The 19,567-nt window shown below is 41.3% G+C and overlaps 1 protein-coding gene across 1 annotated transcript; it reads right to left on the bottom strand.

The window, feature by feature from the left end:
* Positions 1-188: 188 nt before the first annotated feature.
* On the bottom strand, positions 189-19,464 carry LOC136287909 (elongator complex protein 3-like). The gene is made up of 7 exons (XM_066180600.1): positions 19,373-19,464; positions 15,561-15,660; positions 8,521-8,659; positions 4,756-4,826; positions 2,307-2,370; positions 1,077-1,145; positions 189-395 (listed from the first exon to the last, which is right to left on the bottom strand). The coding sequence occupies exons 1-7, from the start codon at positions 19,398-19,400 to the stop codon at positions 237-239; spliced, it is 630 nt and encodes a 209-aa protein (XP_066036697.1). The 5' UTR covers positions 19,401-19,464; the 3' UTR covers positions 189-236.
* Between the last annotated feature and the right edge of the window lie 103 nt (positions 19,465-19,567).

A 19,567-nucleotide genomic window follows, 5' to 3' on the forward strand; every position in this document is an offset into this window, starting at 1 on the left:
AGGAAGGAAGGAAGGAAGGAAGGAAGGAAGAAGTTTGGCTTTTCCTGCTTTTCCAGGGGGCGTCTGCTGCTGCTCTGCAGAGCTATCAATACTCTAAACATTCCCTGCCCAAAAAAATACATTTAACGAACACTCCCTTAAAAAAAAAAAAATATATATATATATATTTATATATAATTCCCCTCAGCACGTTTTTTCTTTCCAAAGAATGAAGGATTTAAACTGGAAGCCACCCCTCACCTGACGGCCTCAGCCACGTTGTTGGAGGTGTGACCCGACAGGGCGTCGTGCAGGTTCCTGATGAAATAATCTCTGTAATCCTCGGGCAGAGCCATGAAGGTCCCGCCCATCACGATAAATTCCACCTTGTCCACGCTGTGGCCCAGCTGCTTCAGCTGAAAACAATTAAAAATACCGAGGGGAAAAATTATCAGAGGGAGATTTCTCCGCAACTCTCGATTTTTTTTAACGCCGCGTCTCCTCCTTCAGTTGTTTTGTGAGTGAGAAATTAATTTTTTTTTTAATAGCAACTTCCTCTTGCAAAAATAAAAACCCTCAAAAGTATTTTTGGTTGTTTTTTTTTTTTTTTTTTTACTGTAAGAACCCGTTTTCCTGAAAAAAACAGAATCATCTGAGTTCCTGGTTCCAGTTTGAAACAAACTAAATTTGGCTAAAACAGGCAAAAAAAAAAAAAAATTCCTTGAATCTCCTTCAATCCACGTAGAACAAACTCTCCTTAAAATCTTCAGGGAGAAAAACAGTGACTTCATGGGGAATTTCCCAATGGATTTGGAGGTAAAGAGGAAACAGACCAAAGCAGAACAGGATCGAGAAACTTTTCACACCCAACCCTCCCAGAAAACACCCAAATAAAGCAACCTTGGAATTGTTATTAAAGATCAGGTTTGGCACAGAAGAGATCTCAGGAAGGGCTCAAAACTCACCATTCGTTTAATGGAAATGAGACTTGGGACAGGTGAAAACGTACAAATTTAAATTTTTGCAGCCCACCAAGCCAAGAAATTGAAAATGATTCTCAATTTTTTTCGCATCCCCAATCCCAAAATAAAATGTACCTGCTCCACTCTGTGCCTCGTCTGGAGGTAGGGATCGTACCGAGCCCGGATGGCTCTCATGGATGTCGGCTGAAAAAAACCACAAAAAAACTCATTTTACAAACTTTTATCCCCCACAAAGAACAAAATCCAACTTCCAGCGTGCTGGAAACTTTAAATCCTGATTGACCCGAAGCTTTCAACCGCATAAAACTCCGCAAAACCGCAAACACGAACTTGGCCCCCTTAAATTCCTAAAAAGATACGACATTTTTTTTTCCCCCGAGATGGCAACGTGACCTAAAACCACCAAAATGATTCAATTTTTAGCGCTCTCCAACAGCTAAAACTTCTCCGCGGTGAGTCCCGGGAGCGTTGAGAAAAATCACGAAGCGTTTTCACAAATCACACGGGCAGCATCCTCTAGGCTCAGTCTGGGCTTCAAGTATTCCCTAAATTAAACTTATTCCTTCAGTTGAAATCCCTAAAACTTCATTTTTGGTTTTTTTTTTTTTCTATCACCAGCTGATGGAATCCTACTGATAATATTTTAAGATTTTCTTCAAGCACCTTTTGTACCCTGGATTCACTCGGAATTTCCCGTTTTGTTTTGTTTCTTTTTCCCTTCACGGGACAAGATTTAAATCACTTTTAAACAGGATTTAAACGGACAAAATTCCCATTTTACAAGGAATTTTCACCAAATGAATCCAGGTGGATTTTTTACCTCATTTCCCTCCTTCACGCCCCTTCCCACGGCTCTGAGTTTTTTGGTTAAATCCAGCCACAATAATTCAGCCACAAACCGCCGTTAAACTTCCTCCAGACCAACAGGGAGGAAACAGTTTTGGAAATACAAAAATTTAGGGAGATTATCAGGGAATTAACGTAATTTCAGAGGGATGAACAGCTAAAAAAATGGAGTTTTTTTAAACCAAAATTGATGTATTTTAAAACCCGATAGGAACCTCTCCACATCTTCTACTCCAGTGTTTGGAGAACCTTCTTGGATGATTTTTAAAATCTTAACTCTTCACTAATCACCGCGATTGAGAATTTCACTCCTAGACTTTGAGCTGCTTTGGAGCCCAAAGTGTATGAAAATCAGCTTTTATTGGGTTGATTTTTTAACGTTTGTCTTTGGTTTCGTTCCTGCGACACGAGCGAGCTGCAGAAATAAAGCCCGGCCTAAGCCAAAGCCAGGTTTTAAGGAATGTTGGAATTTTCCCCAAAAACAGGGGAAATCAGTACCTCATATCCCGTGTAGGACTGGGTGGAATATTCAAAATCAGAGTCAGGCCCGCCTGGGCAGTACCTGCAGGGTAAAAAAAAAAAAATAACAAACCAGAGAAAATAGGAATTAAACTCTTCAAATTCAAATATTTTCTGTGATTCCACGATATCCAGGAATGCCGGGGAGGGGGAGCTGAGCTTATCTGTGACTACAAACACTCAACGGACGGTGCAAAAGAAGAATTTTAATTAATTTCATTGAGAATGGGCCGTCCCAAACCCAGCTCAGAGCTGCCAAATCCCTACACTCACCTGGAGCAACCTGGAAGCAAAATCCGTGAAAATATTTCCGGGACGCTGCATTATTTTACGGAGCAGCCGGAAAGTTTTGGGGGCAACGCAGATTAATCAGTTTTTAAAATAACTTCACAATTCGAATGTTTTCCACGATTCTCTCAAGAGCATCGCTTTGTTTGGTGCAGAACGTGATTTTTAATTTTTTTTTTTTTGGCATGGAGAGAGGTAGAATTGGGATGTCGCCCTGTCCCACTTTCCCAGAAATTATGATGATTTAAATATTTCGATGGTGAGAAAGCTCAGCTGCATTTTTTTTTTCCCCTGAGTTTAGGGAATGTGTTATTTAATAAACAAAACTCTCCAAGTGCTCAGAGAGGGATTCAGGCTCCTTCAGCTCCAGCAGGAAAAGCTGCGGGAGCATCCAGGGAACTTTCCTGATGGAGCAGATCCCACCTCCACCAAACCAGCCTCGTCTGCTTCCCGGGATAATTGATTTATTTCCTCACTGCCAGCTCACCCCGAGTCATCTGCCGCCGTTTATAAAATTAATTATGAATTAAATCATCCAATCACCCTGCCCACGTTCATTTGCTGGCAAAGGGTTTGTGCAGCCCAAGCTGTTTCAGGCACGGATTTCACCTGGAACAGCTCAAGAGGGGCTAAAACAAAAGCCAGGGTGAAATCCATGGGATTCGTGACAGGGAAATGGTTGGAAATAAAATGAAGAGAATGGGAAAAGCACGACCAAGATCAGATGTCGGAGTGAACAAAATGAGGAAGGGAATTCAAGGTAAGTCAAGCTCGTGTTCTTTAAGTGGAAGAAAGGTGAGATAATTGGAGGAAAAAGGAGAAAAAAGGAGGAAAAAGGAGGAAAAAGGAGAGAAAAGGAGAGAAAGGGAGAAAAAGGAGAAAAAAGAGAGAAAAGGAGAAAAAAGGAGAAAAAAAAGGAGAAAAAAGGAGAAAAACAGAAAAAAGAAGATAAAAGGAGAAATGAGGAGAAAAGGAGAAAAAAGGTGAAAAAAGAGAAAAAAGGAGAAAAAAGGAGAGAAAAGGAGAAAAATTGAGAAAAAAGTAGAAAAAAGGAGAAAAAAGGAGAGAAAAGGAGAGAAAAGGAGAGAAAAGGAGGAAAAAAGGAGAAAAAAGGAGAGAAAAGGTGAGAAAAGGTGAAAAAAGGTGAAAAAAAGAGAAAAAAGGAGAAAAAAGTAGAAAAAAGGAGAAAAAAGGAGAGAAAAGGTGGAAAAAGAGAAAAAAGGAGAAAAAAAGGAGAGAAAAGGAGAGAAAAGGAGAAAAACAGAAAAAAGGAGAAAAAAGGAGAGAAAAGGAGAAAAAAGGAGAAAAAAGGAGAGAAAAGGAGAGAAAAGGTGATAAAAGGTGAAAAAAAGGAGAAAAAAGGAGAAAAAAAGTAGAAAAAAGGAGAAAAAAGAGAAAAGGAGAAAAAAGGAGAAAAAAGGAGAAAATAGGAGAGAAAAGGAGAAAAAAGGTGAAAAAAAGAGAAAAAAGGAGAAAAAAAGGAGAGAAAAGGAGAGAAAAGGAGAAAAACAGAAAAAAGGAGAAAAAAGGAGAGAAAAGGAGAAAAAAGGAGAAAATAGGAGAGAAAAGGAGAAAAAAGGTGAAAAAAAGAGAAAAAAGGAGAAAAAAAGGAGAGAAAAGGAGAGAAAAGGAGAAAAACAGAAAAAAGGAGAAAAAAGGAGAAAAAAGGAGAAAAAAGGAGAAAAAAAGGAGAAGAAAAGGAGATTTTGGCAGCAGGAGGCCTCCCCTCCACCTGTGCTCTGCCATTCCAGACACATCAGGGACACAAATCCCACCCGGCCGTTAAGGAACTACTAATAACTTAATAATCAGGAAGGTGGGAGCTGAACACGGACGGGTGGGTTTTGGGTGATGAAAGGAGAAGGTTCTGCTCCCCAAAGCCAACCTGAAGCTCTCCAGGCCGTCCCCTTTTATCCTGCCCCCAATTCCCTGGGAGCAGAGCTCACCTGGCTCATCCCAGGGAATCCCAGCCAGGAAAAAAAAAAAAAAAAAACCCACCAAAAAATCCCTTTTCTCCGGGCTGAGCCCCCTTTCCCCACCTCCAAACCCTTCCCTGGACACTCCCCAGCCCCTCCGGGTCCCTCCAGGAGGACACAAGTGTCCCCCCCCAAGGAGCACATCTGGGCACATCCATACTCACACGCAGATGTTGCCCGTGAAGTTGACGTGGGGGCACCGGTGGGGTTTGCACATCACGGCCACCACGGCGATCTGCCGGGGAAACCACAGCAATTACCTCGGCGATCGCCAAAAGGAAGGAGGTTCCTGCGGGGTCGTTTTGGGATGTTGCCGTGCTAAAACGGCCGCGGGTCAGCCCGTGAAGGGGAAGAGGAAACCAGCGAGAAATGGGAGCCCTCGATTAATCCGATAAAAGATTGCTAAATGTTTTCAGGCGCCGGCGAAAGTTGGGATTTCTGATACGAGGGAGTAGGGGGGTCTCAGCGTAAATGAGAGTCTGCTATGAAGAATTAGGTGGTTTCAGTGAAAATCTGGGTTCTGATTTAAAGAATTAGGTGGTTTCAGTGAAAATTAGAGACTGATAAAAAGAATCAGATGGTTTCAGTGTAAATTGGGATTTCTGATATAAAGAATTAGGTGGTCTCAGGGCAATTTGGGGTCTGATATAAACAATTAGGTGGTTTCAGGGTAAATTCAGTGTCTGATATGAAGAATTAGACGGTTTCAGTGCAAATTAGAGTTTGATATGAAGAATTAGGTGGTTTCAGTGTAAATTGGGATTTCTGATATAAACAATTAGGTGGTTTCAGTGTAAATTAGAGTCTGATGTAAAGAATTAGATGGTTTCAGTGTAAACTGGGGTCTGATAGGAATAATTAGGTGGTTTCAGTGCAAATTTGGTTCCTAATATAAAGAATTAGGTGGTTTCAGTGTAAACTGGGGTCTGATGTAAAGAATTAGGTGGTCTCAGGGCAATTTGGGGTCTGATATAAACAATTAGGTGGTTTCATGGTAAATTCAGTGTCTGATATAAAGAATTAGATGGTTTCAGTGCAAATTAGAGTTTGGTATGAAGAATTAGGTGGTTTCAGGGTAAACTGGGGTCTGATATGAAGAATTAGGTGGTTTCAGTGAAAATTTGGTCTGAAATGAAGAATTAGGTGGCTTCAGTGTAAATTGGGATTTCTGATACAAAGAATTAGGTGGTTTCAGTGAAAACTTGGGTTCTGATATAAAGACTTAGGTGGTTTCAGTGTAAACTGGGTCTGACATGAAGAATTAGGTGGTTTCAGTGAAAATTTGGGTTCTGACATAAAGAATTAGATGGTTTCAGTGTAAACTGGGGTCTGATAAGAACAATTAGGTGGTTTCAGTGAAAATTTGGTTTCTGATAAAAAGAATTAGGTGGTTTTAGTGTAAATTAGGATTTCTGATACAAAGAATAAGATGATTTCAGTGAAAATTTGGTTTCTGATATAAAGAATTAGGTGGTTTCAGTGTAAACTGGGTCTGACATGAAGAATTAGGTGGTTTCAGTGAAAATTGGGATTTTTGATATAAACAATTAGGTGGTTTCAGTGTAAATTGGAGTCTGATGTAAAGAATTAGATGGTTTCAGTGCAAATTGGAGTCTGATATGAAGAATTAGATGGTTTCTGTATAAATTTGGTTTCTGATATGAAGAATTAGGTGATTTCAGTACAAACTGGAGTCTGATATGAAGGATTAGGTGGTTTCAGTGCAAATTTGGTTCCTAATATAAAGAATTAGGTGGTTTCAGTGTAAACTGGGGTCTGATGTAAAGAATTAGGTGGTCTCAGGGCAACTTGGGGTCTGATATAAACAATTAGGTGGTTTCAGGGTAAATTCAGTGTCTGATATAAAGAATTAGATGGTTTCAGTGCAAATTAGAGTTTGATATGAAGAATTAGGTGGTTTCAGGGTAAACTGGGGTCTGATATGAAGAATTAGGTGGTGTCAGTGCAAATTTGGGTCTGATCTAAAGAATTAGGTGGTTTCTGTGTAAATTTGGTTTCTGATATGAAGATTTAGGTGGTTTCAGTGTAAACTGAAGAATTAAATTGTAAATCGAAGACTGTAAATTGAAGAATAGTGTAAAATTAGTGTAAATTGAAGAATACAAAGAATTAGGCGGTAATTTAGGGTCTGATATTAAGAATTAGATGATTTGAGGGTAAATTTGGTTTCTGATACGAAGAATTAGGTGGTTTCAGTGTAAATTGGATCTGATATGAAGAATTAGGTGATTTCAGTGTAAATTCAGAGTCTGATGTAAAGAATTAGGTGATTTCTGTATGAATTTGGTTTCTGATATGAAGAATTAGATGATTTCAGAACAAACTGGGGTCTGATATGAAGGATTAGGTGATTTCTGTATAAATTAGAGTCTGATATGAACAATTAGGTAGTTCCAGTGTAAATTAGAGTTCGATATAAAGAAATAGGTGGTCTCAGGGTAATTTATGGTCTGATATGAAGAACGAGATGATTTCAGGGTAAACTGGGGTCTGATAGGAGGAATTAGGTCGTTTCAGTGTAAATTTGGGTCTGATACAAAGAATTAGGTGGTTTTAGTGTAAATTGGGATTTCTGATATAATGAATTAGGTGGTTTCAGTGTAAATTAGAGTCTGATAAAAAGAATTAGATGGTTTCAGTGTAAACTGGGGTCTGATATAAAGAATTAGGTGGCTTCAGCGCAAATTTGGTTCCTAATATAAAGAATTAGGTGGTTTCAGTGTAAATTGGAGTCTGATGTAAAGTATTAGATGGTTTCTGTATAAATTTGGTTTCTGATATGAAGAATTAGGTGATTTCAGTACAAACTGGGGGCTGATATGAAGGATTAGGTGGTTTCAGTGTAAATTGGGATTTCTGATACAAAGAATTAGGTGGTTTCAGTGAAAATTTGGGTTCTGATACAAAGAATTAGGTGGTTTCAGTGAAAATTTGGTCTGATAAGAACAATTAGGTGGTTTCAGTGAAAATTTGGGTTCTAATATAAAGAATTAGGTGGTTTCAGTGTAAATCAAAGTCTGAAAAAAAGAATTAGATGGTTTCAGTGTAAACTGGGGTCTGATATGAAGAATTAGGTGGTTTCAGTGAAAATTGGGATTTCTGATACAAAGAATTAGGTGGTTTCAGTGAAAATTTGGGTTCTGATATAAAGAATTAGGTGGTTTCAGTGTAAATTTGGTCTGATATGAAGAATTAGGTGGCTTCAGTGTAAATTAGAGTCTGATGTGAAGAATTAGGAGGTGTCAGTGTACATTGGAGTCTGATATGAAGAATTAGGTGGCTTCAGTGTAAACTGGGGTCTGATGTAAAGAATTAGGTGGTCTCAGGGCAATTTGGGGTCTGATATAAACAATTTGGTGGTTTCAGGGTAAATTCAGTGTCTGATACGAAGAATTAGACGGTTTCAGGGTAAATTAGAGTCTGATATGAAGAATTAGGTGGTCTCAGTACAAACTGGGGTCTGATACGAAGAACTAAGTGGTTTCAGTATAAATTTGGTTTCTGATAAGAACAATTAGGTGGTCTCAGGGTAAACTGGATTAATTGCTCTGCTGAAAAGATCCACAGCGGCGCGGACGCAGCTCCCCTTTTTCCTCAGGGCAAAAAAAAAAACCCAGGATATTTTGGGTTGGAAAGACCTTAAACGCCATCCTCTTCCAAACCCAACACCTTCAACTACCCCAGGCTGCTCCAGCTTTTCCATGGATACTCCCAAAGACGGAAAAACCACGGGAAAACCTCCAAAGAAACTGGAGATTTATTTATTTTTTCCCCCTGTGGGCACGGAAAACGCAACCAACGCCACCGGGCATTTCCCCATCCCGGTTCTGGGTAGGAATTTCACGCCAAATTTTGGGCTGGGAGCAGGGAGGGCTTGGGGGAAGGAAGGAAAATAAGTTTTATCTCACCCCACTGGCCGTCCTGATGGGTTTGGCCTTGAGCTTGGGCAGCAGAACCTTCCGGAACTGCGGAGGGACGGCGGCGATGATGTCGACGAGCCGCGGCTGCGCCGGCAGCCCGTACTTGGCCGAGGTTTTGGTCTTCAGCCTGGCATCAAAAAACAGCCCCAAAAATCACCAAAACCAGCCCCTGGCACCCACAGGGATCCCCCAGCCCTGCTCTTCAGGCAAAAATATTCAAAAAGCAAATACCTGCCTTAAATAACCGAAAATAAACTCAAAACCGACGGCGATTCTTTTTATTTTCGGCGTATCTTCCCTTCTAGACTTAAATTTCCTAATTTCCATCTAAAAATCATTCTCTCTTATTTAAAATCTAAATCATCTAAATTATTATCTTAAATCTAAATTATTATCTAAATCATCTACATTATTATTATCTTAAATCTAAATGATCTGCGTTGTTATCTAAGTCATCTACATTATTATTAGAATCTTAAATCTAAATGATTTAAATTGTTATCTAAATCATCTAAATCATTACTGTTAAATTATTGAAGTTATAATTAAATTCCGTCTTGATTTCCTTAAATTTTCCTGCATTTTTCCTCCCTAAACCCAGGCGGTTTTGCCCTGACTTTGTGCAGCCTGGCAAAGGCTCCTGCTCGTCCCTTTTCAGGGATGTTTCATTCCTGATGGTTAATTAATTCCTGGCGATGATCAATTCCTGATGAGGATTAATGAATGCGTTTAACCCTTACACACCCAGCCCGCAGCTGAGTTCGTCTCCAAGGCAATTCCTGGCGGGCATTTCCAGGAAAAAAAAAAAAAAAGTTGACAGTTCTGGTAACAAAGTGGGAAAAGTGGGAGAAATTCAGGTTTTTCTTGCTCCACACAAATAAAAGAGAAAGAAATTCCTGAAAATATCAAATTCAGGTTTTCTCACTCCACATAAATAAAGGAGGAAGAAATTCCTGTAAGCATCAAATTCAGGTTTTCTTATTCCACATAAATAAAGGAGGAAGAAATTCCTGTAAATATCAAATTCAGGTTTTCTCACTCCACACAAATAAAAGAGGGAGAAGTTCCTGTAAATATCAAATTCAGGTTTTCTTATTCCACACAAATAAAGGAGGAAGAAATTCCTGTAAGCATCAAATTCAGGTTTTCTCACTCCACATAAATAAAGGAGGAAGAAATTCCTGTAAATATCAAATTCAGGTTTTCTCACTCCACACAAATAAAAGAGGGAGAAATTCCTGTAAATATCAAATTCAGGTTTTCTCACTCCACACAAATAAAAGAGGGAGAAATTCCTGTAAATATCAAATTCAGGTTTTCTCACTCCACACAAATAAAAGAGGAAGAAATTCCTGTAAGCATCAAATTCAGGTTTTCTCACTCCACATAAATAAAGGAAGAAGAAATTCCTGTAAATATCAAATTCAGGTTTTCTTATTCCACATAAATAAAGGAGGAAGAAATTCCTGTAAATATCAAATTCAGGTTTTTTCACTCCACACAAATAAAAGAGGGAGAAATTCCTGTAAATATCAAATTCAGGTTTTCTCACTCCACATAAATAAAGGAGGAAGAAATTCCTGTAAATATCAAATTCAGGTTTTCTCACTCCACACAAATAAAAGAGGGAGAAATTCCTGTAAATATCAAATTCAGGTTTTCTCACTCCACATAAATAAAGGAGGAAGAAATTCCTGTAAACATCAAGTTCAAGTTTTCTTACTCCTAAAAATATGAAAAAAAGAAGAAGTTTCTCTAAATAAATCTGGGCGTAACACATTGCTAAGAAAATCTGATTTAATATTATATTTATATTAACACTTCCATTCCCTGATGGATTTGGGACTACTGAGGGACAGGAAAAAAAAAAAGAAAAAGAGTTTTCTTGGAGTTTTTCAGCAATCTGAGACTCATCAGCCCTGAATTTACTGACCTTGGTGCCTTTATCATCTGAATTCACTGACCTCGGTGCCTTTATCATCTGAATTCACTGACCTCGGTGCCTTTATCATCTGAATTCACTGACCTCGGTGCCTTTATCATCTGAATTTCCTGCTCTTGGTGCCTTTATCATCTGAATTCACTGACCTCGGTGCCTTTATCATCTGAATTCACTGACCTCGGTGCCTTTATCATCTGAATTCACTGACCTTGGTGCCTTTATCATCTGAATTCACTGACCTTGGTGCCTTTATCATCTGAATTTACTGACCTTGGTGCCTTTATCATCTGAATTTACTGATCCTGGGGCCTTTATCATCTGAATTTACTGACCTCGGTGCCTTTATCATCTGAATTCACTGACCTCGGTGCCTTTATCATCTGAATTTACTGATCCTGGGGCCTTTATCATCTGAATTCACTGACCTCGGTGCCTTTATCATCTGAATTTACTGATCCTGGGGCCTTTATCATCTGAATTCACTGACCTCGGTGCCTTTATCATCTGAATTCACTGACCTCGGTGCCTTTATCATCTCAATTCACTGACCTCGGTGCCTTTATCATCTGAATTCACTGACCTCAGTGCCTTTATCATCTGAATTCACTGACCTCGGTGCCTTTATCATCTGAATTCACTGACCTCGGTGCCTTTATCATCTGAATTCACTGACCTCGGTGCCTTTATCATCTGAATTTACTGATCCTGGGGCCTTTATCATCTGAATTTACTGACCTCGGTGCCTTTATCATCTGAATTCACTGACCTCGGTGCCTTTATCATCTGAATTCACTGACCTCGGTGCCTTTATCATCTGAATTCACTGATCCTGGTGCCTTTATCATCTGAATTCACTGACCTTGGTGCCTTTATCATCTGAATTCACTGACCTTGGTGCCTTTATCATCTGAATTTACTGACCTTGGTGCCTTTATCATCTGAATTTACTGATCCTGGGGCCTTTATCATCTGAATTTACTGACCTTGGTGCCTTTATCATCTGAATTCACTGACCTCGGTGCCTTTATCATCTGAATTCACTGACCTCGGTGCCTTTATCATCTGAATTCACTGACCTCGGTGCCTTTATCATCTGAATTCACTGACCTCGGTGCCTTTATCATCTGAATTTACTGATCCTGGGGCCTTTATCATCTGAATTTACTGACCTTGGTGCCTTTATCATCTGAATTCACTGATCCTGGGGCCTTTATCATCTGAATTTACTGATCCTGGGGCCTTTATCATCTGAATTTACTGACCTTGGTGCCTTTATCATCTGAATTTACTGACCTCGGTGCCTTTATCATCTCAATTCACTGACCTCGGTGCCTTTATCATCTGAATTCACTGACCTCGGTGCCTTTATCATCTGAATTCACTGACCTCGGTGCCTTTATCATCTGAATTCACTGACCTCGGTGCCTTTATCATCTGAATTCACTGACCTCGGTGCCTTTATCATCTGAATTCACTGACCTTGGTGCCTTTATCATCTGAATTCACTGACCTTGGTGCCTTTATCATCTGAATTTACTGACCTTGGTGCCTTTATCATCTGAATTTACTGATCCTGGGGCCTTTATCATCTGAATTCACTGACCTTGGTGCCTTTATCATCTGAATTTACTGACCTTGGTGCCTTTATCATCTGAATTTACTGATCCTGGGGCCTTTATCATCTGAATTTACTGACCTCGGTGCCTTTATCATCTGAATTTACTGACCTCGGTGCCTTTATCATCTGAATTCACTGACCTCGGTGCCTTTATCATCTGAATTCACTGATCCTGGGGCCTTTATCATCTGAATTTACTGCCCTCGGTGCCTTTATCATCTGAATTCACTGACCTCGGTGCCTTTATCATCTGAATTCACTGACCTCGGTGCCTTTATCATCTGAATTCACTGACCTTGGTGCCTTTATCATCTGAATTCACTGACCTTGGTGCCTTTATCATCTGAATTTACTGACCTTGGTGCCTTTATCATCTGAATTTACTGATCCTGGGGCCTTTATCATCTGAATTTACTGACCTCGGTGCCTTTATCATCTGAATTCACTGACCTCGGTGCCTTTATCATCTGAATTTACTGATCCTGGGGCCTTTATCATCTGAATTCACTGACCTCGGTGCCTTTATCATCTGAATTTACTGATCCTGGGGCCTTTATCATCTGAATTCACTGACCTCGGTGCCTTTATCATCTGAATTCACTGACCTCGGTGCCTTTATCATCTCAATTCACTGACCTCGGTGCCTTTATCATCTGAATTCACTGACCTCAGTGCCTTTATCATCTGAATTCACTGACCTCGGTGCCTTTATCATCTGAATTCACTGACCTTGGTGCCTTTATCATCTGAATTCACTGACCTCGGTGCCTTTATCATCTGAATTCACTGACCTCGGTGCCTTTATCATCTGAATTCACTGACCTCGGTGCCTTTATCATCTGAATTTACTGATCCTGGGGCCTTTATCATCTGAATTTACTGACCTCGGTGCCTTTATCATCTGAATTCACTGACCTCGGTGCCTTTATCATCTGAATTCACTGACCTCGGTGCCTTTATCATCTGAATTCACTGATCCTGGTGCCTTTATCATCTGAATTCACTGACCTTGGTGCCTTTATCATCTGAATTCACTGACCTTGGTGCCTTTATCATCTGAATTTACTGACCTTGGTGCCTTTATCATCTGAATTTACTGATCCTGGGGCCTTTATCATCTGAATTTACTGACCTCGGTGCCTTTATCATCTGAATTCACTGACCTCGGTGCCTTTATCATCTGAATTCACTGACCTCGGTGCCTTTATCATCTGAATTCACTGACCTCGGTGCCTTTATCATCTGAATTCACTGACCTCGGTGCCTTTATCATCTGAATTCACTGACCTCGGTGCCTTTATCATCTGAATTCACTGACCTCGGTGCCTTTATCATCTGAATTCACTGACCTCGGTGCCTTTATCATCTGAATTCACTGACCTTGGTGCCTTTATCATCTGAATTCACTGACCTCGGTGCCTTTATCATCTGAATTCACTGATCCTGGTGCCTTTATCATCTGAATTCACTGACCTTGGTGCCTTTATCATCTGAATTCACTGACCTCGGTGCCTTTATCATCTGAATTTACTGATCCTGGGGCCTTTATCATCTGAATTTACTGACCTTGGTGCCTTTATCATCTGAATTCACTGATCCTGGGGCCTTTATCATCTGAATTTACTGATCCTGGGGCCTTTATCATCTGAATTTACTGACCTTGGTGCCTTTATCATCTGAATTTACTGACCTCGGTGCCTTTATCATCTCAATTCACTGACCTCGGTGCCTTTATCATCTGAATTCACTGACCTCGGTGCCTTTATCATCTGAATTCACTGACCTCGGTGCCTTTATCATCTGAATTCACTGACCTCGGTGCCTTTATCATCTGAATTCACTGACCTCGGTGCCTTTATCATCTGAATTCACTGACCTCGGTGCCTTTATCATCTGAATTCACTGACCTCGGTGCCTTTATCATCTGAATTCACTGACCTCGGTGCCTTTATCATCTGAATTCACTGACCTTGGTGCCTTTATCATCTGAATTCACTGACCTTGGTGCCTTTATCATCTGAATTTACTGACCTTGGTGCCTTTATCATCTGAATTTACTGATCCTGGGGCCTTTATCATCTGAATTCACTGACCTTGGTGCCTTTATCATCTGAATTTACTGACCTTGGTGCCTTTATCATCTGAATTTACTGATCCTGGGGCCTTTATCATCTGAATTTACTGACCTTGGTGCCTTTATCATCTGAATTCACTGACCTCGGTGCCTTTATCATCTGAATTTACTGACCTCGGTGCCTTTATCATCTGAATTCACTGACCTCGGTGCCTTTATCATCTGAATTCACTGACCTCGGTGCCTTTATCATCTGAATTCACTGATCCTGGGGCCTTTATCATCTGAATTTACTGCCCTCGGTGCCTTTATCATCTGAATTTACTGACCTCGGTGCCTTTATCATCTGAATTTACTGACCTCGATGCCTTTATCATCTGAATTTACTGATCCTGGGGCCTTTATCATCTGAATTTACTGACCTCGGTGCCTTTATCATCTGAATTCACTGACCTCGGTGCCTTTATCATCTGAATTCACTGACCTCGGTGCCTTTATCATCTGAATTCACTGATCCTGGGGCCTTTATCATCTGAATTTACTGACCTCGGTGCCTTTATCATCTGAATTCACTGACCTTGGTGCCTTTATCATCTGAATTTACTGACCTTGGTGCCTTTATCATCTGAATTTACTGACCTTGGTGCCTTTATTATCTGAATTCACTGACCTCGGTGCCTTTATCATCTGAATTCACTGACCTCGGTGCCTTTATCATCTGAATTCACTGACCTCGGTGCCTTTATCATCTGAATTCACTGACCTCGGTGCCTTTATCATCTGAATTCACTGACCTCGGTGCCTTTATCATCTGAATTCACTGACCTCGGTGCCTTTATCATCTGAATTCACTGACCTCGGTGCCTTTATCATCTGAATTCACTGACCTCGGTGCCTTTATCATCTGAATTCACTGACCTCGGTGCCTTTATCATCTGAATTCACTGACCTCGATGCCTTTATCATCTGAATTCACTGACCTCGATGCCTTTATCATCTGAATTCACTGACCTTGGTGCCTTTATCATCTGAATTTACTGATCCTGGTGCCTTTATCATCTGAATTCACTGACCTCGGTGCCTTTATCATCTGAATTTACTGATCCTGGGGCCTTTATCATCTGAATTTACTGCCCTCGGTGCCTTTATCATCTGAATTTACTGACCTCGATGCCTTTATCATCTGAATTCACTGACCTCGGTGCCTTTATCATCTGAATTTACTGATCCTGGTGCCTTTATCATCTGAATTTACTGACCTCGGTGCCTTTATCATCTGAATTTCCTGCTCTTGGTGCCTTTATCATCAGAAAATGTGCGAGAAACCGTGTGAAAACGCAAGCTGAGAGCTTTCCGGGTGTGCCCAGCTCCGGGGCCACCCCCGAGGCACTCACCTGTTGATATCCACGTCTTTCCCCTGCTCGTGAGCCTCCAGCAGCTGCTTTATGATGTCTGCAATGGTCATCACCATCAGCTCGGCCTGGCTGGGATCCCCTGCAACGGAAACGGGGCAAAAAATGGGGTAAAAAAAACCTCCAAAATCAGAGTTTGGGGTTTTTTTTCCTGCTTTGTCACAACCCAGGGGTGGCTTTAAATCCTCGTTGTGAAAAACCGGTTCCACTCTTTGTTTTTCTAAGAAAAAAAATAATTTTAGGTTTAATAAAGATTTTAAAAAAAAAAGACAAACGAGGAGGCAGAGGCACGAGGTCAGCCCGTGGCCCCCCCTCACCCTTTTAGGATTTCTGCGGGGAATATTCAATAGATGTTAATCAAACTTTTTTTTTTTTGGATCTGTTTTGAGTGTCGCCGATCATCTTATCAATAGGTTTGTTTGGTGGGTGGCTCCGCTTGGTCTGGTAACGTGGGGACGAGTGTTCTTCTGAGGTTTTGTGGTTCCTTTGAATAAGAAAAACAGAAAGTTTAACGGGTTTTTTAAAAAAACAAAAACAAAAAATCCTCCCATCACTTCTGCCTTGGTGGTTTAGATGTTACAAAGAAGAGATTAAAAGAAAAAAAAAAAACCCGTGGGGTCAAACTTGGGGTCAAAAAACCTTGGGAGTTTGGGGTTAAAAAGGGGAACTTGGGGGTTTAAAAGGGGAAAATTTGGGGGTCCTGGGAGGGGGATTTTGGGGTTTAAAAGGGAGGATTTGGGGTTAAAAAGGGAATTTTGGGGTTTAAAAGGGGAATTTTGGGGGGGATCGGGTTGGGATTTGGGGTTTAAAGGGGAATTTTGGGGTCAAAGAAGGGAAATTTGGGGGTTTGAGGGGAACTTTGGGGGTTAAAGGGGCAAAATTTGGGGTTTAAAGGGGGAATTTGGGGTTAAAAGGGGAATGAAGGGTTAAAAGGGGAATTTTGGGGTCTAAAAGGGGAAATTTGGGGCTGGTTTTGGGGTGGTTTTGGGCGGATTTTGGGGTGATTTGGAAGCTGATTTTGGGGCCAATTTTGGGGTTATTTTGGGCTGGTTTTGGGGTTATTTTGAGCTGATTTTGGGCCGTTTTGGGAGCTGATTTTGGGGGCCAATTTTTGGGTTATTTTGGGCTGTTTTGGGAGCTGATTTTGGGGCCAATTTTTGGGTTATTTTGGGCTGGTTTTGGGGTGGTTTTGGGGTTATTTTGGGCTGTTTTGGGAGCTGATTTTGGGGCCAATTTTTGGGTTAGTTTGTGCTGGTTTTGGGGTTATTTTGGGCTGTTTTGGGAGTTGATTTTGGGGCCAATTTTTGGGTTATTTTGGGCTGGTTTGGGGGTTATTTTGGGCAGTTTTGGGAGCTGATTTGGGGGCAAATTTTGGGGTTATTTTGGGCTGGTTTTAGGGGTAACTTTTGGCCGATTTGGGGGTTGGTCTCAACCCTCTGGTACAATCAGGAAATACCCGTTCCTTACCCTTCTAACCCCTCACTGATAAAACATAACCCAGTACAATTACACATAAATATTCATGTCAATAATTGTGAAAAGCCAAGTGTAAAATACGCATTTATAACAGCAATGAATGTGTATTTAATGAACGTGTATCACATGACTACTGTATATAAAAATTGGCCCCAAAATCAGCTCCCAAAACAACCCCAAAATCAGCCAAAAAACAACCCAAAACCAGCCCAAATTAACCCAAAAATTGGCCCCAAAATCAGCTCCCAAAACCAATCCCAAAATCAGCCCAAAACCAGCCCAAAACCAGCCCAAAATAACCCAAAAATTTGCCCTAAAATCAGCTCCCAAAACCAACCCCAAAATCAGCCAAAAAATAACCCAAAACCAGCCCAAAATAACCCAAAAATTGGCCCCAAAATCAGCTCCCAAAACAATCCCAAAATCAGCCAAAAAACAACCCAAAACCAGCCCAAAATAACCCAAAAATTGGCCCCAAAATCAGCTCCCAAAACAGCCCCAAAATCAGCCAAAAAACAACCCAAAACCAGCCCAAAATAACCCAAAAATTGGCCCCAAAATCAGCTCCCAAAACAACCCCAAAATCAGCCAAAAAACAACCCAAAACAAGCCCAAATTAACCCAAAAATTGGCCCCAAAATCAGCTCCCAAAACCGCCCCAAAATCAGCCAAAAAACAACCCAAAACCAGCCCAAAATAACCCAAAAATTGGCCCCAAAATCAGCTCCCAAAACAACCCCAAAATCAGCCCAAAACCAGCCCAAAACCAGCCGAAATAACCCAAAAATTGGCCCCAAAATCAGCTCCCAAAACAACCCCAAAATCAGCCAAAAAACAACCCAAAACCAGCCCAAAATAACCCAAAAATTGGCCCCAAAATCAGCTCCCAAAACAACCCCAAAATCAGCCAAAAAACAACCCAAAACCAGCCCAAAATAACCCAAAAATTGGCCCCAAAATCAGCTCCCAAAACAACCCCAAAATCAGCCAAAAAACAACCCAAAACCAGCCCAAAATAACCCAAAAATTGGCCCCAAAATCAGCTCCCAAAACAACCCCAAAATCAGCCAAAAAACAACCCAAAACCAGCCCAAAATAACCCCAAAATTGGCCCCAAAATCAGCTCCCAAAACCAATCCCAAAATCAGCCCAAAACCAGCCCAAAACCAGCCCAAAATAACCCAAAAATTGGCCCCAAAATCAGCTCCCAAAACAGTGTAAAATAACCCCAAAATCAGCCCAAAACCAGCGCAAAACCAGCCGAAATAACCCAAACATTGGCCCCAAAATCAGCGCCCAAAACGGCCCAAAATCTGCTCAAAATAACCCCAAAACCAGCCCAAAATAACCCCAAAATTGGCCCCAAAATCAGCTCCCAAAGCAGCCCAAAATCACCCCAAAATCAGCCCAAAACCAGCCCCAAATTTCCCCTTTTAGACCCCAAAATTCCCCTTTAAACCCCAAATTTCCCCCTTTAATCCCAAAGTTCCCCTCAAACCCCCAAATTTCCCTTCTTTGACCCCAAAATTCCCCTTTAAACCCCAAATTCCCCTTTCAAACCCCAAAATTCCCCTTTTAAACCCCAAAATTCCCTTTTTAACCCCAAATCCTCCCTTTTAAACCCCAAAATCCCCCTCCCAGGACCCCCAAATTTTCCTCTTTTAAACCCCCAAGTTCCCCTTTTTAACCCCAAATTCCCAAGGTTTTTTTGACCCCAAATTTGACCCCAGGGTTGTTTTCTTTTTTTTAATCTCTTCTTTGTAACATCTAAACCACCAAGGCAGAAGCGATGGGAGGATTTTTTTTTTTTTGGTTTTTTAAAAAACCCGTTAAACTTTCTGTTTTTCTTATCCACAAGAACCACAAAACCTCGGAAGAACACTCGTCCCCACGTTACCAGACCAAGCGGAGCCACCCACGAAACAAACCTATTGATAAGATGATCGGCAACACTCAAAACAGATCCAAAAAAAAAAGAGTTTGATTTACATCTATTGAATATTCCCCACAGGAATCCTAAAAGGGTGAGGGGGGGCCACGGGCTGACCTCGTGCCTCTGCCTCCTCGTTTTTCTGTTTTTAAAATCTTTATTAAACCTGTAAATGTTTAATAAAAAAGAGAGTGGGACTCGTTTTTCACGTTATCCAACCTGAACCTCCCCCGGCACAACCTGAGGCCGTTTCCCCTCACGCCGTCCCCGTTCTCTGGGAGTCCCCCCCGGCTGTCCCCTCCTGCCTGCTCCCCCCTGAGCCTCCTTTTCTCCAGCCTGCCATTCCCTCCCCTCGGGTATTTAATTTAATTTTATTTTATTTTTTTACCTTTCCCGTTTTTCCTTTTCGGCTTCATCCCGGCGGATCCCGCCGCCCGGCCCGCCGCGCTGCCGTAAAGCGGCGCTGCCGTAAAGCGACACCGCCCCGCACCGTGGCGAAAGCGCCGTAAAGCGCAGCGCGGCGCACAGAGGAGGTGCAGTTCCGCCGGCAACCACCGGGCGGCGCCAGAATCGCACCGGCTAT

The sequence above is a fragment of the Chamaea fasciata genome, unplaced genomic scaffold (genome assembly GCF_029207755.1).
Source record: "Chamaea fasciata isolate MVZ Bird 193981 ecotype frontalis unplaced genomic scaffold, bChaFas1.0.hap1 SCAF_3, whole genome shotgun sequence".
In the NCBI taxonomy this organism is placed as follows: domain Eukaryota; kingdom Metazoa; phylum Chordata; class Aves; order Passeriformes; family Sylviidae; genus Chamaea; species Chamaea fasciata.

Coding starts and splice junctions, on each gene's coding strand:
- LOC136287909 (XM_066180600.1), bottom strand. CDS start 19,400: ATGAAGCCGAAAAGGAAAAACGGGAAAG. Junction 15,661..19,372: donor GAAAAGGAAAAACGGGAAAG/GTAAAAAAATAA, acceptor TTTCCGTTGCAG/GGGATCCCAGCCAGGCCGAG. Junction 1,146..2,306: donor AGTCCTACACGGGATATGAG/GTACTGATTTCC, acceptor GGTTTTTTTCAG/CCGACATCCATGAGAGCCAT.